The 20,866-nt window shown below is 45.7% G+C and overlaps 1 protein-coding gene across 4 annotated transcripts in view; it reads left to right on the forward strand.

The window, feature by feature from the left end:
- Positions 1 to 20,866, forward strand: part of phrf1 (PHD and ring finger domains 1) — a 188,827-nt gene that overhangs the window by 94,351 nt on the left and 73,610 nt on the right. For 3 of the 4 annotated variants that reach the window (XM_059976263.1, XM_059976264.1, XM_059976265.1), the window contains one exon: positions 8,978 to 9,116. In XM_059976263.1, coding sequence (XP_059832246.1) covers positions 8,978 to 9,116 — 139 coding nt within the window. Of the gene's footprint in view, positions 1 to 8,977; positions 9,120 to 20,866 lie in introns of those variants that run through there. The other variant, XM_059976266.1, reaches the window with a different exon arrangement.

A 20,866-nucleotide genomic window follows, 5' to 3' on the forward strand; every position in this document is an offset into this window, starting at 1 on the left:
ATTACTTACCCCTCCCCCATCTTTGTATCATCTGCAAACTTTGCCATAAAGCTATCAATTCCATCCTCCAAATCATTGATAAACAATGTGAAAACTAGCAGTCCCAATACTGACGCCTGAGAAACACCACTAGACATTGGCAGCCAATCAGAAAAGGTCCCTTTCTTCTGAAAAAAAAGCAATTTTACTACGAGAAGTACTTATCCACCATTTTAGGAGGTCCGATCGGGTTCTGAAGATGGCTAGATAGCCGGAAGACTTGCAACAAATGCCTCAGCCTCCTTCACTGACTTAAACCACTTATACTTTCCAGTATTAAGCATGATTCGTAAATCGGCAGGAGTGTGAAGAGAGGGTTTAAAACCACGATCAAAAAGCACTTCCATTACGCCTTTAAACTCAGCGCGCCTCTTTAAGATCTGGGTTGCAAAATCTTCCACAAAGCGAATGATTGTATTTTGGAAAATAAAAGTACCTCTGCGACGTGCCTCCATAATCAGACGGTGTTTTACCTGGTATTGATGAAAGCACAAAATTACCGGTCGCGGGCGGGAGCCCAGAATTCCGGGGGGAACGTGGACCCTGTGTGCCCTTTCGAGCTCAGGTGGGTTCGGAAGCAAATCTTTCCCATATATCTCACAGAGAAACTCGGCGAAAAACTTCACGGTTGATCCCTGCTCTGGCAACCCAAGAATTCGAAGGTTACAAAGTCTGCTGCAATTTTCGAGATCCACCATTTTGGAAAGCAGTCTGTTACATTTCCCCTCTAGGCTGGAACAGAGAGTCTCCAAGTATCGAACACGACTTTCTAAATCTTCAGAAGTCGAATCGATGTGAGATAAGTGTTCAGCATGTTCGTCCGCTCTATCGTTGATCCGATCCAGTTTGGCTTCCAGCTGTTTGAAAGCGGTTCTAAATTCCTTTGAAATATCATCTCGATGCTGTTCCAGCGCAGCGAGGGTCTCAGAAGGCAGAGCGGGAACTTCCTTTCTCCCGGATTTAGAACTCTTGCTGGACATTGTAAGGTAGATGTGTTCACAGGCAAGTAAAAAAAAACAAATAAAGTTCCTAACTAAGGTTTAAAAAAATGGAGACATTTAGTGCAAAGATAGTGAAAATAACGGAACAAAAGTTCGGAGCAGCTAAGCAATCGCCATCTTACCGGAAGTCCTCCCTTTATTCTTACTCACTGCCTCCTGGCTGTCAGCCATTCCTCTATCCATGCCGGTATTTTTCCTATAACACCTTAGGATTTTATCTTGTTAAGCAGCCTCATGTGTGGCACCTTATCAAATGCCTTCTGAACATCCAAGTAAATGACATCCACTGCCTCTCCTTTGTCCACTCTGTTTGTTACTTCCTCCAAGTACTCTTAACTGATTTGTTAAGTAATATTTCCCTTCATAGAAATCATGCTGACTTTGACTAATGATCTTTAATCGTTAGTTTCCAAGTACCTCAAAACCTCATCTTTAATAGGCCAGCACCTGCCCAACCACTGAGGTTAGGCTAACTGGCCTATCATTTCCTTTCTTTTGCCTTCCTCCCTTTTTAGAGTGGAGTGAGCTTTACAATCTTCTGGTCCTTCGGGACCACGCCAGAATCAAGTGACTCTTGAAAGGTCATGACCAATGCATCTGTTTCTCTTCAGCAACCTCCCTCAGGACTCTGGGATGTAGTCCATCTGGTCCAGGTGACTTGTGCACCTTTAGACCTTTCAATTTGCCTGGCACTTTTACCTTTGTAATAATAATGGCACTCACTCCTGCTCCCTGATACTCACGGACCTCTGCTATACTGCTAGTATCTTCCACAGTGAAGACAGATGCAAAGTACCCATTAAGTTCATCTGCCATTCCTTTGTCCCCCATTACTACCTCACCAGCATCATTTTCCAGTGGTCCAACATCAACTCTCACTTCACTTTTAGTCTTTATATAACTGAAAAACTTTTCATTTTCTGCTTTATGTAATTGACTAGTTTGCCTTCATATTTCTTCTTTCCCCCTTCCTGTAGCTTTTTTAGTTGGCTTTTGTTGGATTTTAAAAGCTTCCCAATCATCCAACTTCCTACTCACTTTTGCTACCTTATATGCCCTTTCCTTGGCTGTTATCAGTCCTTAATTTCCTTTGTCAGCCATAGTTGCTTACCCTTGCCATTTGAGAACTACTTCTGTAAGACATATGTATCCTGCACCTTGTGAACTATTCCCAGAAACCTCAGCCATCTCTTCTCTGCCGTCATCCCCGCCAGTATCCCCCTCCAATCCACCTGGGCAAGCTCCTCTCTCATGCCTCTAATTCCCTTTATTCCATTACAATACTGATACATGTGACTTGTGCTTCTCCCTCTCAAGGTATAGTATGAATTCAATCATATTATGATCATTTACTCCTAAAAGTTCCTTTACATTAAGCTCCCTAATAAGATCTGGGTTATCACACAACATACAATCTAAGATAGCCTTTCCCTGAGTAGGCTCAAACATAAGCTGCACTAAAAAAACCCATTTCATAGGCATTCAACAAATTCCACCTTTTGCAGTCTGACACCAACCTCATTTTCCTAATCCTCTTACAGATGTGTCGTTATTCTTTTACATGACTTTTCCAGCTCCCTTTGCAATCTCAACCCTCCTGTTTGACTACTATTTGGAGGCCTGTGCATGATTCCCATAATGCTCTTTTTTTTTACCCTCGCAGCTTCTTAACTCCACCCACAAAGATTCAACATTCTCTGACTCTATGTCACCTCTTTCTAAAGCTGTAATTCCATCTCTTACCAACAAAGCCACTCCACCACCCATGCCTTCCTGCCTGTCCTTTCGATACAAAGTATATCCTTTGATGTTGAGCTCCCACTGTCTCCGTATTCTGAATGCTACACGCATTTAAATACAGCACCTTCAGTCCTGTGCTCTTTGCCCTTTTGAATTTTGCTTCTGTGGTACAATCTAACTCTTTGCTCTGCCTGCATTTTGTACCCAATCACAGAGTTGTCCTTCATTACATTCATGTTATATCTGTCATTTAGTTGTAAACCTGCTGGCTGATCCTTAGCTCTATCATGCTGGTTCCCAACCCCTGCTATATTAGTTTAAACCACTCCCAACAGCTCAAGTAAACCTACCCACAAGAATATTGGTCCCCCTTGGATTCAAGTGCAACCTGACCCTTTTGTTCAGATCCCACCTGCCCCAGAAGAGGTCCCAATTATACAGAAATCTGAATCACTGCCCCCATTCCAATTCTCCAGCCATGCATTTATCTGCAACTTCATTCCATTCCTATCCTCACTATGGTGTGGCACACGCAGCAATACTGAAGTTACTACCCTTGAGGCCCTGCTTCTCAGCTTCCTTCCTAATTCCGTGTTCTTTTTTCAGGATCTCCTCCCTTTTTCTACCTATGTTGTTGGTACCAATAGGTACCATGACTTCTGGCTGCTCACCCTTTTCAGGATATTGTGGATGCAACATTGTGGACCCTGGCAGCTGGGAGGAAAGCTACCATTTGTGTTTCCTTTTTGCATCTACAGAATCGCCTATTTGTCCCCCTGACTATAGAGTCCCCTATCAATGCTGCCATATTCTTCAGTTCCCTACCCTTCTGAGCTACAGGGCCAGACTCAGTCCTGGCTCTCAAAATTGGGTACTTATTGTTGAGCGGTGCGGCCACGGGGTGTTCTCTACTTTCTGACATTCTCCCTTTCCTCTCACCCATTTATATGTCTCCTGTACCCTTGGGGTAACTACCTCTCTCTGGCTCCTGTTTATCACTGTTTCACTTTCCCTAATTGAGCTGCAGCTCCATTTCCTTAATATGGTCTCATAGGAGCTGCATCTGGTGCAGACGTGGCCATTGGGGATGCAGGAAGTCTCCTGGAAATCCCACATCTGACACCCAGAACAGTAGACAAACCCCCTATTCTCTCAAGATTTAAATAAGAAATAAGGAATGAACCCACTACTTACCTTGCCTCCGCCTGTTCTCACTGAAGCTCTGTTGAGCCAGAGCGTTACCATTCAGCCTCTGACTACTCAGATGATGACTGTTGCGCTAGGCAGTACCTCTCTTTTACAGAGACTGGGTTTTTAAACCTCTTTGCCGGACCTGCACAGGAATGCTTCTGTCGATTCTGTGCAATAATCCAGTCAAGAACGTCCGTCGAAAAACTTGCTGCCTTTTAAAGCTCTTTGCTGGATCTGTTATGGGGAGAAAGAAGGAGAATGAGATTGAGTGGGGATAATAAATCAGCCATGATAGAATGGTAGAGTGTACTTGAGGGGCAAAATGGCCTCATTTTGCTCTTTGTACTCATGTTCTTTTGGTTTTCAGCATCTCTAAGATGGTCTCCAGTATCACGGAGGAGATAACAGATTTTGCCTGTGGGAATGGCTGGCTTAAGCTTCTCTAAGACAGTCTCGGTTATCACACAGGAGATTAGGATAGCATGGTAGCTCAAAGCTTTACAGTACAGATGGCCTGGTTTCAATTCCCGCCGCTGCTGGTAAAGAGGTTGTGCTTTCTCCCCGTGACTGCGTGGGTTTCCTCTGAGTGCTCCAGCTTCCTCCAAAGACGTACCGGTTGGTAAGTTAATTGGTCATTGTAAATTGTCCCATAATTAGGCCAGGGTTGAATCGGAGGATTGTGGGGCTTGAAGGTCTGGAAGGGCCTATTCCAAGCTGTATCGGAATGAATGAATAAATAAAATAATAAACAACAGATTTTGCCTGTTGGGGTGACTGGCTTGTGTTTTTCGAAGATCAGGTAAAGCCAGGTAAGCTCCTTTAATTAATCTAATCAATTTGGGAGTAGGTAATGGAGGCAGCAGTTAGGGCAGTTAAGTGCTCTGTTTGCAGTATGTGGGAAGTCAGGGTGAGCACAGCTGTCCCTGATGATTACACCTGCAAAAGGTGCATCCAGCTGCAGCTCCTGACAAACCGTGTTAGGGAACTGGAGCTGGAGCTCGATGAACTTCGGATTATTCGGGAGGCAGAGGCAGAAATAGTCAGGAGTTTCAGGGAGATAGTCACCCCTAGGAGTCAGGAGACAGGTAGTTGGGTGACTGTCAGGAGAGGGAAGGGGAATAGACAAGAAGAGCTGAGCACCCCTGTGACCGTTCCTATCAACAATAAGTATACCGTTTTGGATATTGTTGGTGGGGACGACCTACCAGGGACAAGTTGCAGTGGTTGCTTCTCTGGCACCGAGACTGGACCCTCAGCTCAGAAGGGAAGGAGGGAAAAGAGGAGAGCAGTAGTGATAGGAGATTTGATAGGGGGACAGATAGGAGGTTCTGTGGAAGAGATCGAGAATCCCGGATGGTCTGTTGCCTCCCTGGTGCCAGGGTCCGCGATATCTCGGATCGAGTTCTCAGTATTCTCAAGAGGGAGGGCGAGCAGCCGGATGTCGTGGTCCATGTAGGAACCAATGACGTGGGTAGGAAGAGTGAGGAGGTCCTGAAAGGTGAGTTTAGAGAGCTAGGTGCCAAGTTAAAGGACAGGAGTTCCTGGATAGCAATCTCAGGAATGCTTCCAGTGCCACGTGCAGGTGGGTTTAGAAATAGTAAGATAGTGCAGATCAACACGTGGCTGAAGACATGATGCAGGAGGGAGGGCTTCGGATTTATAGATAATTCGACAGTTTTCCAGGGAAGGTGGGACCTGTTCCGGCGGGACGGTTTACATCTGAACTGGAGGGGGACAAATATTCTTGCAGGTAGATTTGCTAGAGAGGCTCCAATGGATTTAAACTAGATATGAGGGGGGAGGGGAACCAGAGTGTAGGAACAGATGTATGGGAGAAGGAAGAAAAAGAAGATAGTAAAGTTCTTTGTACTGTTAGAGATAAACAGCGAGGAAAAGGTGGAGAATTTCTTAAATGCATTTATTTTAATGCTAGGAGCATTGTAAGAAAGGTGGATGAGCTTAGAGCATGGATTGATACCTGGAAATATGATGTTGTAGCTATTAGTGAAACATGGTTGCAGGAGGGGTGTGATTGGCAACTAAATATTCCTGGATTTCGTTGCTTCAGAATCGGAGGGACACGAGGGGGAGGTGTTGCGTTGCTTGTCAGAGAAAATATTACAGCAGTGCTCTGGCAGGATAGATAAGAGGGCTTGTCTAGGGAGACTATTTGGGTGGAATTGAGGAATGGGAAAGGTGTAGTAACACTTATTGGGGTGTATCATAGACCACCTAATGGGGAGCAAGAATTGGAGGAGCAAATTTGCAAGGAGATAGCAGATGTTTGTAGTAAGCACAGGGTTGTGATTGTGAGAGATTTTAATTTTCCACACATAGTCTGGGAAGCCAATACTGTAAAAGGGATGGATGGTTTGGAGTTAGTAAAATGTGTGCAGGATAGTTTTTTGCAGCAATGCATACAGGTACCAACTAGAGAAGGGGTAGTGTTGGATCTTCTTTTAGGGAATGAAATAGGTCAGGTGACAGAAGTATGTGTTGGGGAGCACTTTAGGTCCAGTGATCACAATGTCATTAGTTTCAATCTAATTATGGAGAAGGATAGGACTGGACCCAGGGTTGAGATTTTTGATTGGAGAAAGGCTAACTCTGAGGAGATGCAAAAGGATTTAGAAGGAGTGGATTGGGACAATTTGTTTTATGGGAAGGATGTAATAGAGAAATGGCGGTAATTTAAAGGTGAAATTTTGAGGGTACAGAATCTTTATGTTCCTGTTAGGTTGAAAGGAAAGGTTAAAAGTTTGAGAGAGCCATGGTTTTGAAGGGATATTGGAAACTTGGTTAGGAAAAAGAGAGATATCTACAATAAGTATAGGCAGCATGGAGTACATGAGGTGCTCGAGGAATATAAAGAATGTAAGAAGAATCTTAAGAAAGAAATTAGAAAAGCTAAAAGAAGATACGAGATTGCTTTGGCAAGTAAGGTGAAAATGAATCCAAAGGGTTTCTACAGTTATATTAATAGCAAAAGGATAGTGAGGGATAAAATTGATCCCTTAGAGAATCAGAGTGGACAGCTATGTGTGGAGCCGAAAGAGATGGGGGAGATTTTGAACAATTTCTTTTCTTTGGTATTCACTAAGGAGAAGGATATTGAATTGTGTAAGGTAAGAGAAACAAGTAGGGAAGTTATGGAAACTATGACTATTAAAGAGGAGGAAATACTGGCGCTTTTAAGGAATATAAAAGTGGATAAATCTCTGGGTCCTGACAGGATATTTTCTAGGACCTTGAGGGAGGTTAGTGTAGAAATAGCAGGCGCTCTGACAGAAATATTTCAAATGTCATTAGAAATGGGGATGGTGCCAGAGGATTGGTGTATTGCTCATGTGGTTCCATTGTTTAAAAAGGGTTCTAGGAGTAAACCTAGCAATTATAGACCTGTCAGTTTGATATCAGTGGTGGGTAAATTAATGGAAAGTATTCTTAGAGATGGTATATATAATTATCTGGATAGACAGGGTCTGATTAGGAACAGTCAACATGGATTTGTGTGTGGAAGGTCATGTTTGACAAATCATATTGTATTTTTTGAAGAGGTTACGAGGAAAGTTGACGAGAGTAAAGCAGTGGATGTTGTCTATATGGACTTCAGTAAGGCCTTTGACAAGGTTTTGCACGGAAGGTTAGTTAGGAAGGTTCAATCGTTAGGTATTAATATTGAAGTAGTAAAATGGAATCAACAGTGGCTGGATGGGAGATGCCAGAGAGTAGTGGTGGATAACTGTTTGTCAGGTTGGAGGCTGCTGACTAGTGGTGTGCCTCAGGGATCATACTGGGTCTAATGTTGTTTGTCATATACATTAATGATCTGGATAATGGGGTGGTAAATTGAATTAGTAAGTATGCAGATGATACTAAGGTAGGTGGCATTGTGGATAATGAAGTAAGTTTTCAAAGTTTGCAGAGAGATTTAGGCCAGTTAGAAGAATGGGCTGAAAGATGGCAGATGGAGTTTAATGCTGATAATTGTGAGGTGCTACATTTTGGTAGGAATAATCCAAATAGGACATACATGGTATATGGTAGGGCATTGAAGAATGCAGTGGAGCAGAGTGATCTAGGAATAATGGTGCATAGTTCCCTGAAGGTGGAATCTCATGTGGATAGGGTGGTGAAAAAAGCTTTTGGTATGTTGGCCTTCATAAATCAGAGCATTGATTATAGGAGTTGGGATGTAATGTTAAAATTGTACAAGGCATCGGTAAGGCCAAATTTGGAGTATTGTGTACAGTTCTGGTCACCAAATTATAGGTGTCAACAAAATAGAGAGAGTACAGAGAAGATTTACTAGAATGTTACCTGGGTTTCAGCACCTAAGTTACAGGGAAAGATTGAACAAGTTAGGTCTTTATTCTTTGGAGTGTAGAAGGTTGAGGGAGGACTTGATAGAGGTATTTAAAATTATGAGGGGGATAGATAGAGTTGACGTGGATAGGCTTTTTCCATTGAGAGTAGGGGAGATTCAAACAAGAGGACATGAGTTGAGAGTTAAGGGGCAAAAGTTGAAGGGTAACTTGAGGGGGAATTTCTTTATTCAGAGAGTGGTAGCTGTGTGGAACGAGCTTCCAGTAGAAGTGGTAGAGGCAGGTTCGGTATTGTCACTTAAAGTAAAATTGGATAGGTATATGGACAGGAAAGGAATGGAGGGTTATGTGCTGAGTGCGGGTCAGTGGGACTAGGTGAGAGTAAGCGTTCGGCATGGACTAGAAGGGCCGAGATAGCCTGTTTCTGTGCTGTAATTGTTATATGGTTATGTCTGCATTATCAGCGTAGTTAATGGATTTTGCCTGTTGGGATAGCTGGCTTGTGATTTTTGCTTGTGGGGATGGCTGGTTTGTGCTGTAAATTCCTGACTCTTATTCTTTTGTTTCTATTACATAAATAATGTGGTAAGTTTACTGGTGCAGCTGTTGGACTGCACTGAACAAACCCAGCCAAGCGTAATTAAGTTCAGGCTGTAACAGTGCCATCCTTTCTATCTCCAGGATGTTCCACAGTACCTGATGAATGCAAGCTTGTTGGATGAAACCATCGAGAGTGTTGTTGCTGGCTTAAATACGGCTGTCTACCACCGGCCCCTCATCCCTCGAGTTCGATGCACAAAGAAACGTAGAAAAAGGACAGGTAAGGGTGTCCAGCTTGATGCACACACACAAAGGGCACCCAGTCCAGGCCATGCTGCATCACCCACAGTAGTATTATAGGGTGACACACCTAGACAGAGTGGATCTGGAGACAATGTTTCCTGCTGTGGGAGAGTCTGGGATCAGAGGGCACAGCCATAGATTAGAGGGATGTCCATTTAAAGCAGAGATGATGTGGAATTTCTTTGGCTAGAGGGAGGTGAATCTGGAATTCATTGCCACAGACGGCTGTGCAGGCTAAGTCATTGAGTATATTTAAAACCAAGATAGATATATATATGATTAGTGGCCTAGGTGCTAAAAGGAGAGGGGGGACTGGCCAGTTGAATTTCTAACTGGTATGGAACATAGAACACTTCAGTACCATTAAGATACTTCAGCCCATAATGTGCTGACCTTTGAACCTACTCCAAGATCAGTCTAACCTTTCTCTCTCTTCCTTCTTGGTTCCTCATAAAATATGCTTTCTGATCCATTCAACATGCTGGTAAATTTTCTCTGCACTGTCTCTAAGGCTTCTCCGTCCTTCCTATAAAGAGACAACCAGAACTGAACACAATATTCCAAGTGTGGTCTAACCAGAGTTTTATAGAGTTACAACATTACCTTGTGGCTCTTGAACTCAATCTGCCAACTAATGAAGGCCAACACACTCAATGCATGCCCACCAGAAAATTAATCTCAGGGTAGGATATAATGAAATATATGTATTATAAATTTACTTTGAACATTGAACACGATATGCCTTCTTAACAACCCTATCAACTAGCGAGGTAACTTGAGGGTTCTATGGAAGTGGACCCCATGATATTTCTGTTCCACAGCACTGCAAAGTATCCTGCCATTAACCGTGTATTCTGCCTTCAATATTGGACCTTTCAAATATTGACATACTTAGCTTGTTTCTAAGTACGAGTGGGAGTTAGTAGACATGGAAGTGTGCAAGGATAAGCAGCAAAGGCTATATTACTGCAGCACGCATCAGAGTCAGTATTAGTTTTAAGGTCACTGGCATATATTGTGAACATTTTTTGTTGTGGCAACAGTACACTGCGATACATAATAAACTAGAAATTACAGAAAGAAATGTGTAAGAAATCCCACCATCAAACACATCTTTCCCTACTCCCCACTTTCTGCTTTCCACGGGGATTGCTCCCGAGGAGACGCCCTTGTCCATTCATCCCTCCTGGCACTTAATCTTATAAGTGGAACAAGTGCTACATCTGCCCCTGCACCTTCTCTCTCACTACCATTCAGAGCCCCACACAGTCCTTCCAGGTGAGGCAACACTTCACCTGTGTGTCTTTTGGGGTCATCTATTGTATCCGGTGCTTCAGTGTTGCCTCCTGTATATCAGGGGTCATACCTTTCGTACTTTTCGGTTCCACCCATGATGCCCTACCAGGCGAGTTCTCCAGTTTACCCTAATAAAGCATTGCTGTGACATTGCCCCTGACTGGTACCACCAGCTCTCCTCCTTTAATCCCTCCTCCTCTGTCATGTTTAAAACAATGGAACCCTGTAATATTTAGCTGCCAGTCCTGCCTCTCTTGCAACCATGTCTCATTAATGGCTACAGTGTCATAATTCCAGGTGTTGCTCCATACCCTGAGCTTATCCAGCTTTCATATGATACTTCTTACATTGAAGTATATGGACATTAGTTGCTCCATGCTCAACTTTTTGATTCCTGACTTTGTCTGAGGTTAAAGTTCAAAGTGAAATTTGTCATCAGAGTACATACAGGTCACAACATACAACCCTGAGATTCTTAGCAAATCTATGGAACAGTAACTGTAACTGGGATATGTAAACTGTAAACATCAACTATAAACTGTAAAACTGTGCCAATGCAGATTATAAATAAATAGTAATAAATAACAAGCATGAAATAACAATAAATTTCCTTTAATGAGTGTAGTTGTCCCCTTTTGATCAAGAGCATGATGGTTGAGCTGTAGTAAATGTTTTTGAACCTGGTGATGCGAGTCCTGAGGCTCTTGTACCTTCCACCTGATTGCAGCAGCGAGAAAAGAGCGCGGCCTGGGTGGTGAGGATCTTTGATGATGGATGCTGCTTTTCACCGACAGCCTTTCATGTAAATGTGCTCGATGGTTGGGAAGGATTTACCCATGATGTATTGGGCCGAATCCACTACCTTTTGTAGGATTTTCTACTCAGTGGTGTTCCCATACCAAGCCATAATATAGCCAGTCAGCACACTTTCCACCACACATCTATAGAAGTTTGCCAAGGTTGCTGATGATATGCTGAATCTCCATAGACTCCTGAGGAAGTAGAGGGACTGTCGTACTTTCTTGCAAAATTTTTATATATTGTAGCGGTGTGCTACGAGCAGCGCTAAAATTACGACACGGAGTCGGTAACTGCAGTCGAAGGAAAAACTTTATTCGAAAACTTCAGCCTCACTTTTAAGCCTCTGTCAACCGGCCCCCCATGGCGAAGAGGCTCCAAAGCTCTGTGCTCGCAAACCCCCGTAGGCTATCTAATTGTGAGTCGGTTCGGATACGCTAGGAAATGAGGCGCTACATAACCCCCCCCCAGAACCGGCGATACACCCCCCAATGTCCACAGCCTGGGCCAGAACCTGCTTGGGAGGTCGGCCTCTGCGCCGAGGCGCCGGAAACTCGGCCGGTTGCGCCAGGTCCACATGGGCCGGCTTGAGGCGGTCCACCGTGAAAACCTCCTCCTTCCCCCCAACGTCCAGCACGAACGTGGACCCATTGTTCCGGAGCACCGTAAACGGCCCCTCGTATGGCCGCTGCAGCGGCGGCCGATGCCCGCCCCTTCGTACAAACACAAACTTACAGTTCCGTAGGTCTTTGGGTACGCAGGTCGGGTGCTTTCGTAAACGCAAAGGTAAGCGGTTTGTGGTCCGTGAACGCGGTGAAGGGCCGGCCTTCTAGGAAGTACCTGAAATGCCGGATTGCCAGGTAGAGCGCCAACAGTTCCCGGTCAAAAGCACTGTACTTGAGCTCGGGTGGCCGCAGGACGCCAGGGGTTGCCAGCGACCTGCGATGAGCTGCTCCAGCACCCCACCGACTGCCGTGTTTGATGCGTCCACTGTGAGGGCGGTAGGGGTGTCCATTCTGGGATGTACTAGCATTGCGGCGTCAGCCAAAGCTTCCTTCGTTTGAACGAAAGCGGCGGCGGACTCCTCGTCCCAGGTAATGTTCTTGCTCGGACCCGACATCAGGGCGAACAGGGGGCGCATGATCCGGGCAGCTGAAGGGAGGAAGCGGCGGTAGAAATTGACCATACCTACGAATTCCTGAAGGCCTTTGATCGTGGTGGGTCGGGGGAAGTGGCGGACCGCATCTACCTTAGCGGGCAGAGGGGTTGCCCTGTCTTTAGTAATCCTGTGGCCCAGGAAGTCAATGGTATCAAGCCCGAACTGGCATTTGGCAGGGTTGATTGTAAGACCGTACTCACTCAGTCGGGCGCAGAGTTGACGGAGGTGGGACAGATGCTCCTGACAACTGCCGCTGGCTATGAGGATGTCATCCAAATAGATGAACGCGAAGTCCAGGTCCCGTCCCACCGCGTCCATTAACCGCTGGAACGTCTGTGCGGCATTCTTCAGGCCGAACGGCATGCGGAGGAACTCGAAGAGGCCAAACGGGGTGATGAGAGCCGTTTTGGGGACGTCGTCAGGATGCATCGGGATTTGATGGTACCCTCGGACAAGGTCGACCTTGGAGAAGATCCGGGCGCCGTGCAGGTTTGCCGCAAAGTCCTGAATGTGCGGCACAGGGTAGCGGTCCGGTGTGGTAGCCTCGTTCAGCCTGCGGTAGTCGCCGCACGGTCTCCAGCCCCCCGTCGCTTTGGGCACCATGTGCAGGGGGGAAGCCCAGGGGCTGTCGGACCGCCGGATGATCCCCAATTCCTCCATTCTCTGGAACTCCTCCTTCGCCAGTCGGAGCTTGTCCGGGGGAAGCCGCCGAGCACGGGCATGGAGGGGTGGTCCCTGTGTCGGGATGTGGTGCTGTACGCCGTGCCTGGGCATGGCTGCTGTGAACTGCGGTGCCAGAACCGATGGGAACTCCGCCAGGACCCTGGTGAAATCGTTGTCGGACAGCGTGATGGAGCCGAGGTGAGGGGCTGGCAACTGGGCCGCGCCCAGGGAGAACGTCTGAAAGGTCTCGGCGTGTACCAGTCTCTTCCTGGGCAGGTCAACCAGCAGGCTGTGAGCTCGCAAAAAATCCGCACCCAGAAGCGGTTGGGCTACGGCGGCCAGTGTGAAGTCCCACGTGAACTGGCTGGGGCCGAACTGTAGCTGCACCTGACGGGTGCCATAGGTCCTTACTGAGCTGCCATTCACGGCCCTCAGGGGGGGACCCGGTGCCCTGCTGCGGGTGTCGTAACTCGTCGGAGGTAAAACGCTGATCTCAGCCCCAGTATCGACCAAAAACCGGCGTCCCGACCTTCCATCCCACACATACAGGAGGCTATCCCGATGGCCAGCCGCCGTAGCCATCAGCGGCGGCTGGCCCTGGCGTTTCCCGGGAACTTGCAGGGCGGGCGGCAACGGCGGGCTTCTGCGCCCCACCGCTGGTGGTAGAAGCACCAGTGGTCATTGGGCCGGGGGTTAGCGGGCTCTGCGGCCGGGCCTGGACTGGTTTGCTGCCGGGAGCGTGGCTGGGAGATCTGTGCGATGGACGCCCCGCTCACCTTTTTGGCGTTCCACAGCAAGTCCGCCCGGGCTGCCACCTTCCGGGGGTCACTGAAATCCGCGTCGGACAGCAGCAGGCGTATGTCCTCGGGCAGCTGCTCCAGGAATGCCTGCTCAAACATGAGGCCTGTGTGTCCCTCGGCCAGAGACAACATCTCATTCATTAAAGCCGATGGAGGTCTGTCGCCCAAGCCATCCAGGTGCAGTAAACGGGCAGCCCGCTCGCGCCGTGAGAGTCCGAAAGTCCTGAGGAGCAGGGCTTTGAATTCCGTGTACTTGCCGTCTGCCGGGGGCGACTGTACGAACTCCGCGACCTGGGCAGCTGTGTCCTGGCCGAGGGAGCCCACCACGTAGTAGTAGCGGGTGTCTTCTGAGGTGATCCGGCGAACGTGGAATTGGGCTTCGGCTTGCTGGAACCATAGGTCCGGGCGCTGTGTCCAGAAACCCGGCAGTTTCAACGAAACCGCATGAACAGAGGTGGCGTCGGTCATTTCTGGTCCAAAAATCGTTTGGACCGTCGGGGTCACCAATTGTAGCGGTGTGCTACGAGCAGCGCTAAAATTACGACACGGAGTCGGTAACTGCAGTCGAAGGAAAAACTTTATTCGAAAACTTCAGCCTCACTTTTAAGCCTCTGTCAACCGGCCCCCCATGGCGAAGAGGCTCCAAAGCTCTGTGCTCGCAAACCCCCGTAGGCTATCTAATTGTGAGTCGGTTCGGATACGCTAGGAAATGAGGCGCTACAATATATATATATCTCTATCTATCTATATAACAGCTCCAGGATGGGTCCTCTGAGATGGTGACAGCCAGGAATTTAAAACTACTGACCCTCTCTACTTGTGATCCTCCAATGATTTCTGGCTCATGACCTCTGGTTTCCCTGTCCTGATGTCCACTATTCTGAAGTTCCTTGTTCTTTTTGACATTGAATGAGTGGTTGTTGTTGTTATACCACTTAGTCAAATTTTCAGTTTCTCTCCTGCATGCTGATCCATCACCACCTTTATACAGCCCACAACAGTGGTGTCATCAGTAAACTTAAATACAGTGGTATGCAAAAGTTTGGGCACCCCTGGTCAAAATTTCTGTTATCGTGAATAGCTAAGCCAGTAAAAGATGACCTGATTTCCAAAAGGCATAGAGTTAAAGATGACACATTTCTTTAATATTTTAAGCAAGATTACTTTTTTTATTTCCATCTTTTACAGTTTCAAAATAACAAAAAAGGAAAAGGGCCCGAAGCAAAAGTTTGGGCACCCTGCATGCACAGTACATAATAACACCCTCTTTGGCAAGTACCACAGCTTGTAAACACTTTCTGTAGCCAGCTAAGAGTCTTTCAATTCTTGTTTGGGAGATTTTCACCCGTTCTTCCTTGCAAAAGGCTTCTAGTTCTGTGAGATTCTTGGGATGTCTTGCATGCATTGCTCTTTTGAAGTCTATCCACAGATTTTTAATGATGTTTAAGTCAGGGGACTGTGAGGACCATGGCAAAACCTTCAACCTGCACCTCTTGAGGTAGCCCATTGTAGATTTTGAGGTGTGTTTAGGATCATTATCCTGTTGTAGAAGTCATCCTCTTTTCTTCTTCACCTTTTTTACAGACAGTGTGATGTTTGCTTCCAGAATTTGCTGGTATTTAATTGAATTCATTCTTCCCTCTACCAGTGAAATGTTCCCCGTGCCACTGGCTGCAACACAAGCCCAAAGCATGATCGATCCACCCTCGTGCTTAACTGTTGGAGAGGTGTTCTTTTCATGAAATTCTGAACCCTTTTTTCTCCAAACATACCTTTGCTCATTGCAGCCAAAAAGTTCTATTTTAACTTCATCAGTCCACGGGACTTGTTTCTAAAATGCATCAGGCTTGTTTAGATGTTCCTTTGTAATCTTCTGACACTGAATTTTGTGGTGAGGACGCAGGAAAGGTCATATTTGTGCAGGTGTCGCTGCACAGTAGAACAGTGCACCACCACTCCAGAGTCTGCTAAATCTTTCTGAAGGTCTTTTGCAGTCAAACGGGAGTATTGATTTGCCTTTCTAGCAATCCTACGAGCAGTTCTCGGAAAGTTTTCTTTGTCTTCCAGACCTCAACTTGACCTCCACCGTTCCTGTTAACTGCCATTTCTTAATTACGAACTGAGGAAACAGCTACCTGAAAACACTTTGTTATCTTCTTATAGCCTTCTCCTGCTTTGTGCGCATCATTTATTTTAATTTTCAGAGTGCTAGGCAGCTGCTTAGAGGAGCCCATGGCTGCTGATTGTTGGGACAAGGTTTGAGGAGTCAGGGTATTTGTAAAGCTTTGAAAATTGCATCACCTGGCCTTTCCTAACGATGACTGTGAACAAGCCATAGCCTTAACAAGCTAATTAAGGTCTGAGACCTTGGTAAAAGTTATCTGAGAGCTCAAATCTCTTGGGGTGCCCAAACTTTTGCACAGTGCTCCTTTTCTTTTTTTCAGTCTAAAATTGTACAAAACAAAAATAATACACTAATTTTGCTTAAAATGTTGCTTAAAAGAATGTTTCATCTTTAACTTTATGACTTTTGGAGATCAGTTCATTTTCTACTCACTTAACTTATTCATAGTACCAGAAATTTTGACCAGGGGTGCCCAAACTTTTGCATGCCACTGTACAGTGTTGGAACTGTACTTAGCCACAGAATCATAGGTGTAAATGGAGAATCAATGGAGCAGAAAGCTCAAGAAGAGATCATACAATATGGCCAAGTGAAATAGGAATTGATATGAAAGGAGAGGGGAGTACAGAATTAAAAGTATTATATATGAATGCACGAAGTATAAGGAATAAAGTAGATGAGCTTGAGGCTCAGTTGGAAATTGACAAGTACGATGTTGTGGGAATAACAGAGACATGGCTTCAAGCGGACAGGGCCTGGGAAATGAATATTCAAGGATATACATCTAATCGAAAGGACAGACTGACAGAGGGGGTGGGGTGGCTCTGTTGGTGAGGAATGATATTCAGTCCCTTGCGAGGGGGGACATAGAATCTGGGGATGTAGAGTCAGTATGGATAGAACTGAGAAATTCTAAGGGTAGAAAGACCCTAATGGGAGTTATCTACAGGCCCCCAAGCAGCAGTCTGGATGTAGGGTGTAAGTTGAATAAAGAGTTAAAATTGGCATGTCGCAAAGGTAGTGATACAGTTGTCATGGGGGATTTCAACATGCAGGTAGACTGGGAGAATCAAAATGGTACTGGATCCCAAGAAAGGGTGTTTGTGGAGTGCCTCTGAGATGGTTTCTTAGAACAGCTTGTACTGGAGCCTACCAGGGAGAAGGCAATTCTAGATTTAGTGTTGTGCAATGAACCAGATTTGATCAGGGACCTCGAGGTAAAGGAACCATTAGGAGGTAGTGACCATAATATGATATGTTTTAACCTACAATTTGAGAAGGAAAAGGGAAAATCGGATGTGTCAGCATTACAGTTGAACAAAGGGAACTGTGGAGCTATGAGGGAGGAACTGGACAAAGTTCAATGGAACAATACCCTAGCAGGGAAGACAGTGGAACAAAAATGGCAGGTATTTCTGGGAATAATGCAGAAGGTGCAGGATCGGTTCATTCCAAAGAGGAAGAAAGATCCTAAGACGAGTAAGGGTTGACGAGGGAAGTAAAGGGCAGTATAAAAATAAAAGAGAAGAAGTATAACATAACAAAGATGAGCGGGAGACCGGAGGACTGGGAAGCTTTTAAAGAGCAACAGAAGATAACAAAAAAGGCAATACACCAAGAAAAAATGAGGTACGAAGGTAAACTAGCCAAGAATATAAAGGAGGATAGTAAAAGCTTCTTTAGGTATGTGAATAGCAAAAAAATAGTTAAGACCAAAATTGGGCCCTTGAAGACAGAAACGGGTGAATTTATTATGGGGAACAAGGAAATGGCAGATGAGTTGAACAGGTACTTTGGATCTGTCTTCACTAGGGAAGACACAAACAACTCTCAGATGTAATAGTGGCCAAAGGAACTAGGGTAAAGGATGAACTGAAGGAAATTTATATTAGGCAAGAAACGGTGTTGGATAGACTGTTGAGTCTGAAGGCTGATAAGTCCCCAGGACCTGATGGTCTGCATCCCAGGGTACTTAAAAGAGGTGGCTTTAGAAATAGTGGATGCATTGGTAATCATTTTCCAATGTTCTATAGATTCAGGAACAGTTCCTGCTGATTGGAGAGTGGCTAATGTTGTCCCACTCTTCAAGAAAGGAGGGAGAGAGAAAATGAAAATATAGACCGGTTAGCCTGACGTCAGTGTTGGGAAAGATGCTGGAGTCAATTATAAAAGGGGAAATTACAACACATATCCAAATCAGTAGAAGGATCAGTCCGAGTCAGCATGGATTTATGAAGGGAAAATCATGCTTGACTAATCTTCTGGAGTTTTTTGAGGATGTAACTATGAAAATGGACAAGGGAGAGCCAGTGGATGTAGTGTACCTGGACTTCCAGAAAGCTTTTGATAAAGTCCCACATAGGAGATTAGTGGGCAAAATTAGGGCACATGGTATCGGGGGCAGAGTACTGACATGGATTGAAAATTGACTGGCTGACAGGAAACAAAGAGTAGTGATTAATGGGTCCCTTTCGGAATGGCAGGCTGTGACCAGTGGGGTACCGCAAGGTTCGGTGCTGGGACCGCAGCTGTTTACAATATACATTAATGATTTAGATGAAGGGATTAAAAGTAACATTAGCAAATTTACTGATGATACAAAGCTGGGTGGCAGTGTGAAATGTCAGGAGGATGTTATGAGAACGCAGGGTGACTTGAACAGGTTGGGTGAGTGGGCAAATGTATGGCAGATGCAGTTTAATGTGGATAAATGTGAGGTTATCCACTTTGGTGGCAAGAACAGGAAGGCAGATTACTATCTAAATGGAGTCAAGTTAGGAAAAGGGGAAGTACAATGAGATCTAGGTGTTCTTGTACATCAGTCAATGAAAGCAGCATGCAGGTACAGCAGGCAGTGAAGAAAGCTAATGGCATGCTGGCTTTTATAACAAGAGGAATTGAGTATAGGAGTAAAGAAGTCCTTCTGCAGCTGTACACGGCCCTGGTGAGACCCCACCTGGAGTATTGTGTGCAGTTTTGGTCTCCAAATTTGAGGAAGGACATTCTTGCTATTGAGGGAGTGCAGTGTAGGTTCACAAGGTTAATTCCCGGAATGGCGGGACTGTCATATGTTGAAAGATTGGAGCGACTGGGCTTGTATACACTGGAATTTAGAAGGATGAGAGGGGATTTGATTGAAACATATAAGATTATTAAGGGATTGGACACACTGGAGGCAGGAAGCATGTTCCCGCTGATGGGTGAGTCCAGAACTAGAGGCCACAGTTTAAGAATAAGGAGTAGGCCATTTAGAACAGAGATGAGAAAAAACTTTTTCACCCAGAGAGTGCTGGATATGTAGAATGCTCTGCCCCAGAAGGCAGTGGAAGCCAGGCCTCTGGATGCATTCAAGAGAGAGTTAGATAGAGCTCTTATAGATAGCGGGGTCAAGGGATATGGGGAGAGGGCAGGAACGGGGTACTGATTGTGTATGATCAGCCATGATCACAGTGAATGGCAGTGCTGGCTAGAAGGGCTGAATGGCCTACTCCTGCACCTACTGTCTATTGTCTATTGTAAAGCAAATAGAGCAGGGGCTAAGCACACAGTCCTGTAGTGCTCCTGTACTGAGGGAGATTGTGGAGATATTTTTGCTCATCCGAAATGACAGGTCTGCAGCTGAGAATATCCAAGGTCCAAGTGCACAAGGTGGTGATGAGGCCCACATCTTGGAGTTTACTAATTAGTTTTGAAGGGATGATGGTATTAAATGCTGAGCTGTAATTGATAAAGAACATCCTGATGTAGGCATCTTTGCTGTCCAGAGTTCCAGGGTTTTGTGAAGAGACAACGAGATAGCATCTGCTGTAGACCTGTTGCTTCAGTAGGCAAATTGGAGTGGATGCAAGTCACCATTCAGACAGGAGCTGATGTGTTTCAACACCAGCCTCTCAAAACACTGCATCACTGTGGATGTAAGTGCCACTGGGCAATACTCATTTAGACAGATTACCGCGCTCTTCTTGGGCACCGGTACGATTGAAACCTTCTTGAAACTGGTGGTTATAAAACATTGCCAGAGTGAGAAGATGAAGATATCTGTGAATACACCAGCCATTTGGCCGGTGCAAGTCTTCAGTACTCAGCCAGGTATTCCATCCCGACCAGATGCTTTCCATGGATTCAGTCTTGAAGGCAGCCTGCATGTTATTTTCAGATACTGAGACCAAAGGATCATCGAGAGACATGGGGTGCATGATGGTTCCTCCCTATTTTGGTGAACAAAGTGAGCATAGAAGGTATTAAGCTTATCTGGAAGCAAAACTCTGCAGTCCCCTATGTCGCTAGATTACCAACATCTGTCTCCACAACCTCTCTACCAGCTCTTCTGCACTCTAGTTCCCATCCCCGTGCAACTCTAGTTTAAACCCCACCATGCAGCATTAGCAAACTGTCATACTACGATATTAGTTGCAATCCAGTTCAGGTGCAAACCGTCCCTTTTGTACAGGTCCCAGCTTCCCTGGAAGAGAACCCAGTAATCCAAAAGTCTTATGCCCTCCCTCCTACACCAACTCCTTACCTGTATGTTAAACTGTATAATCTTCCTAGTTCTGGCCTTGCTGGTACGTGGCACGGGTAGCAATCCTGAGATCACAACGGTGGAGGTCCTGCCCTTTAACTGAACACCTAACTCCTGAACTCCCTATGCAGAACCTTGTCACTCGTCCTACTGATGTTATTGGTACCTACATGGACCATGACCTCTAGCTGTTCACCCTCCCACTGTAGAATGCTGCGGACTTGGTCCGAGATGTCTGGACCCTGGCACCTGGAGGCAACATAACATCCAGGAATCTCTTTCTCACACACACAGAACCTCCTGTCTGTTCGCCTATCACCACAGGCTGCTTCTTCTCTCCCCCCACCCCCCTTCCCTCCTGAGT

This window comes from Hypanus sabinus, chromosome 7, assembly GCF_030144855.1.
Source record: "Hypanus sabinus isolate sHypSab1 chromosome 7, sHypSab1.hap1, whole genome shotgun sequence".
NCBI lineage: Eukaryota > Metazoa > Chordata > Chondrichthyes > Myliobatiformes > Dasyatidae > Hypanus > Hypanus sabinus.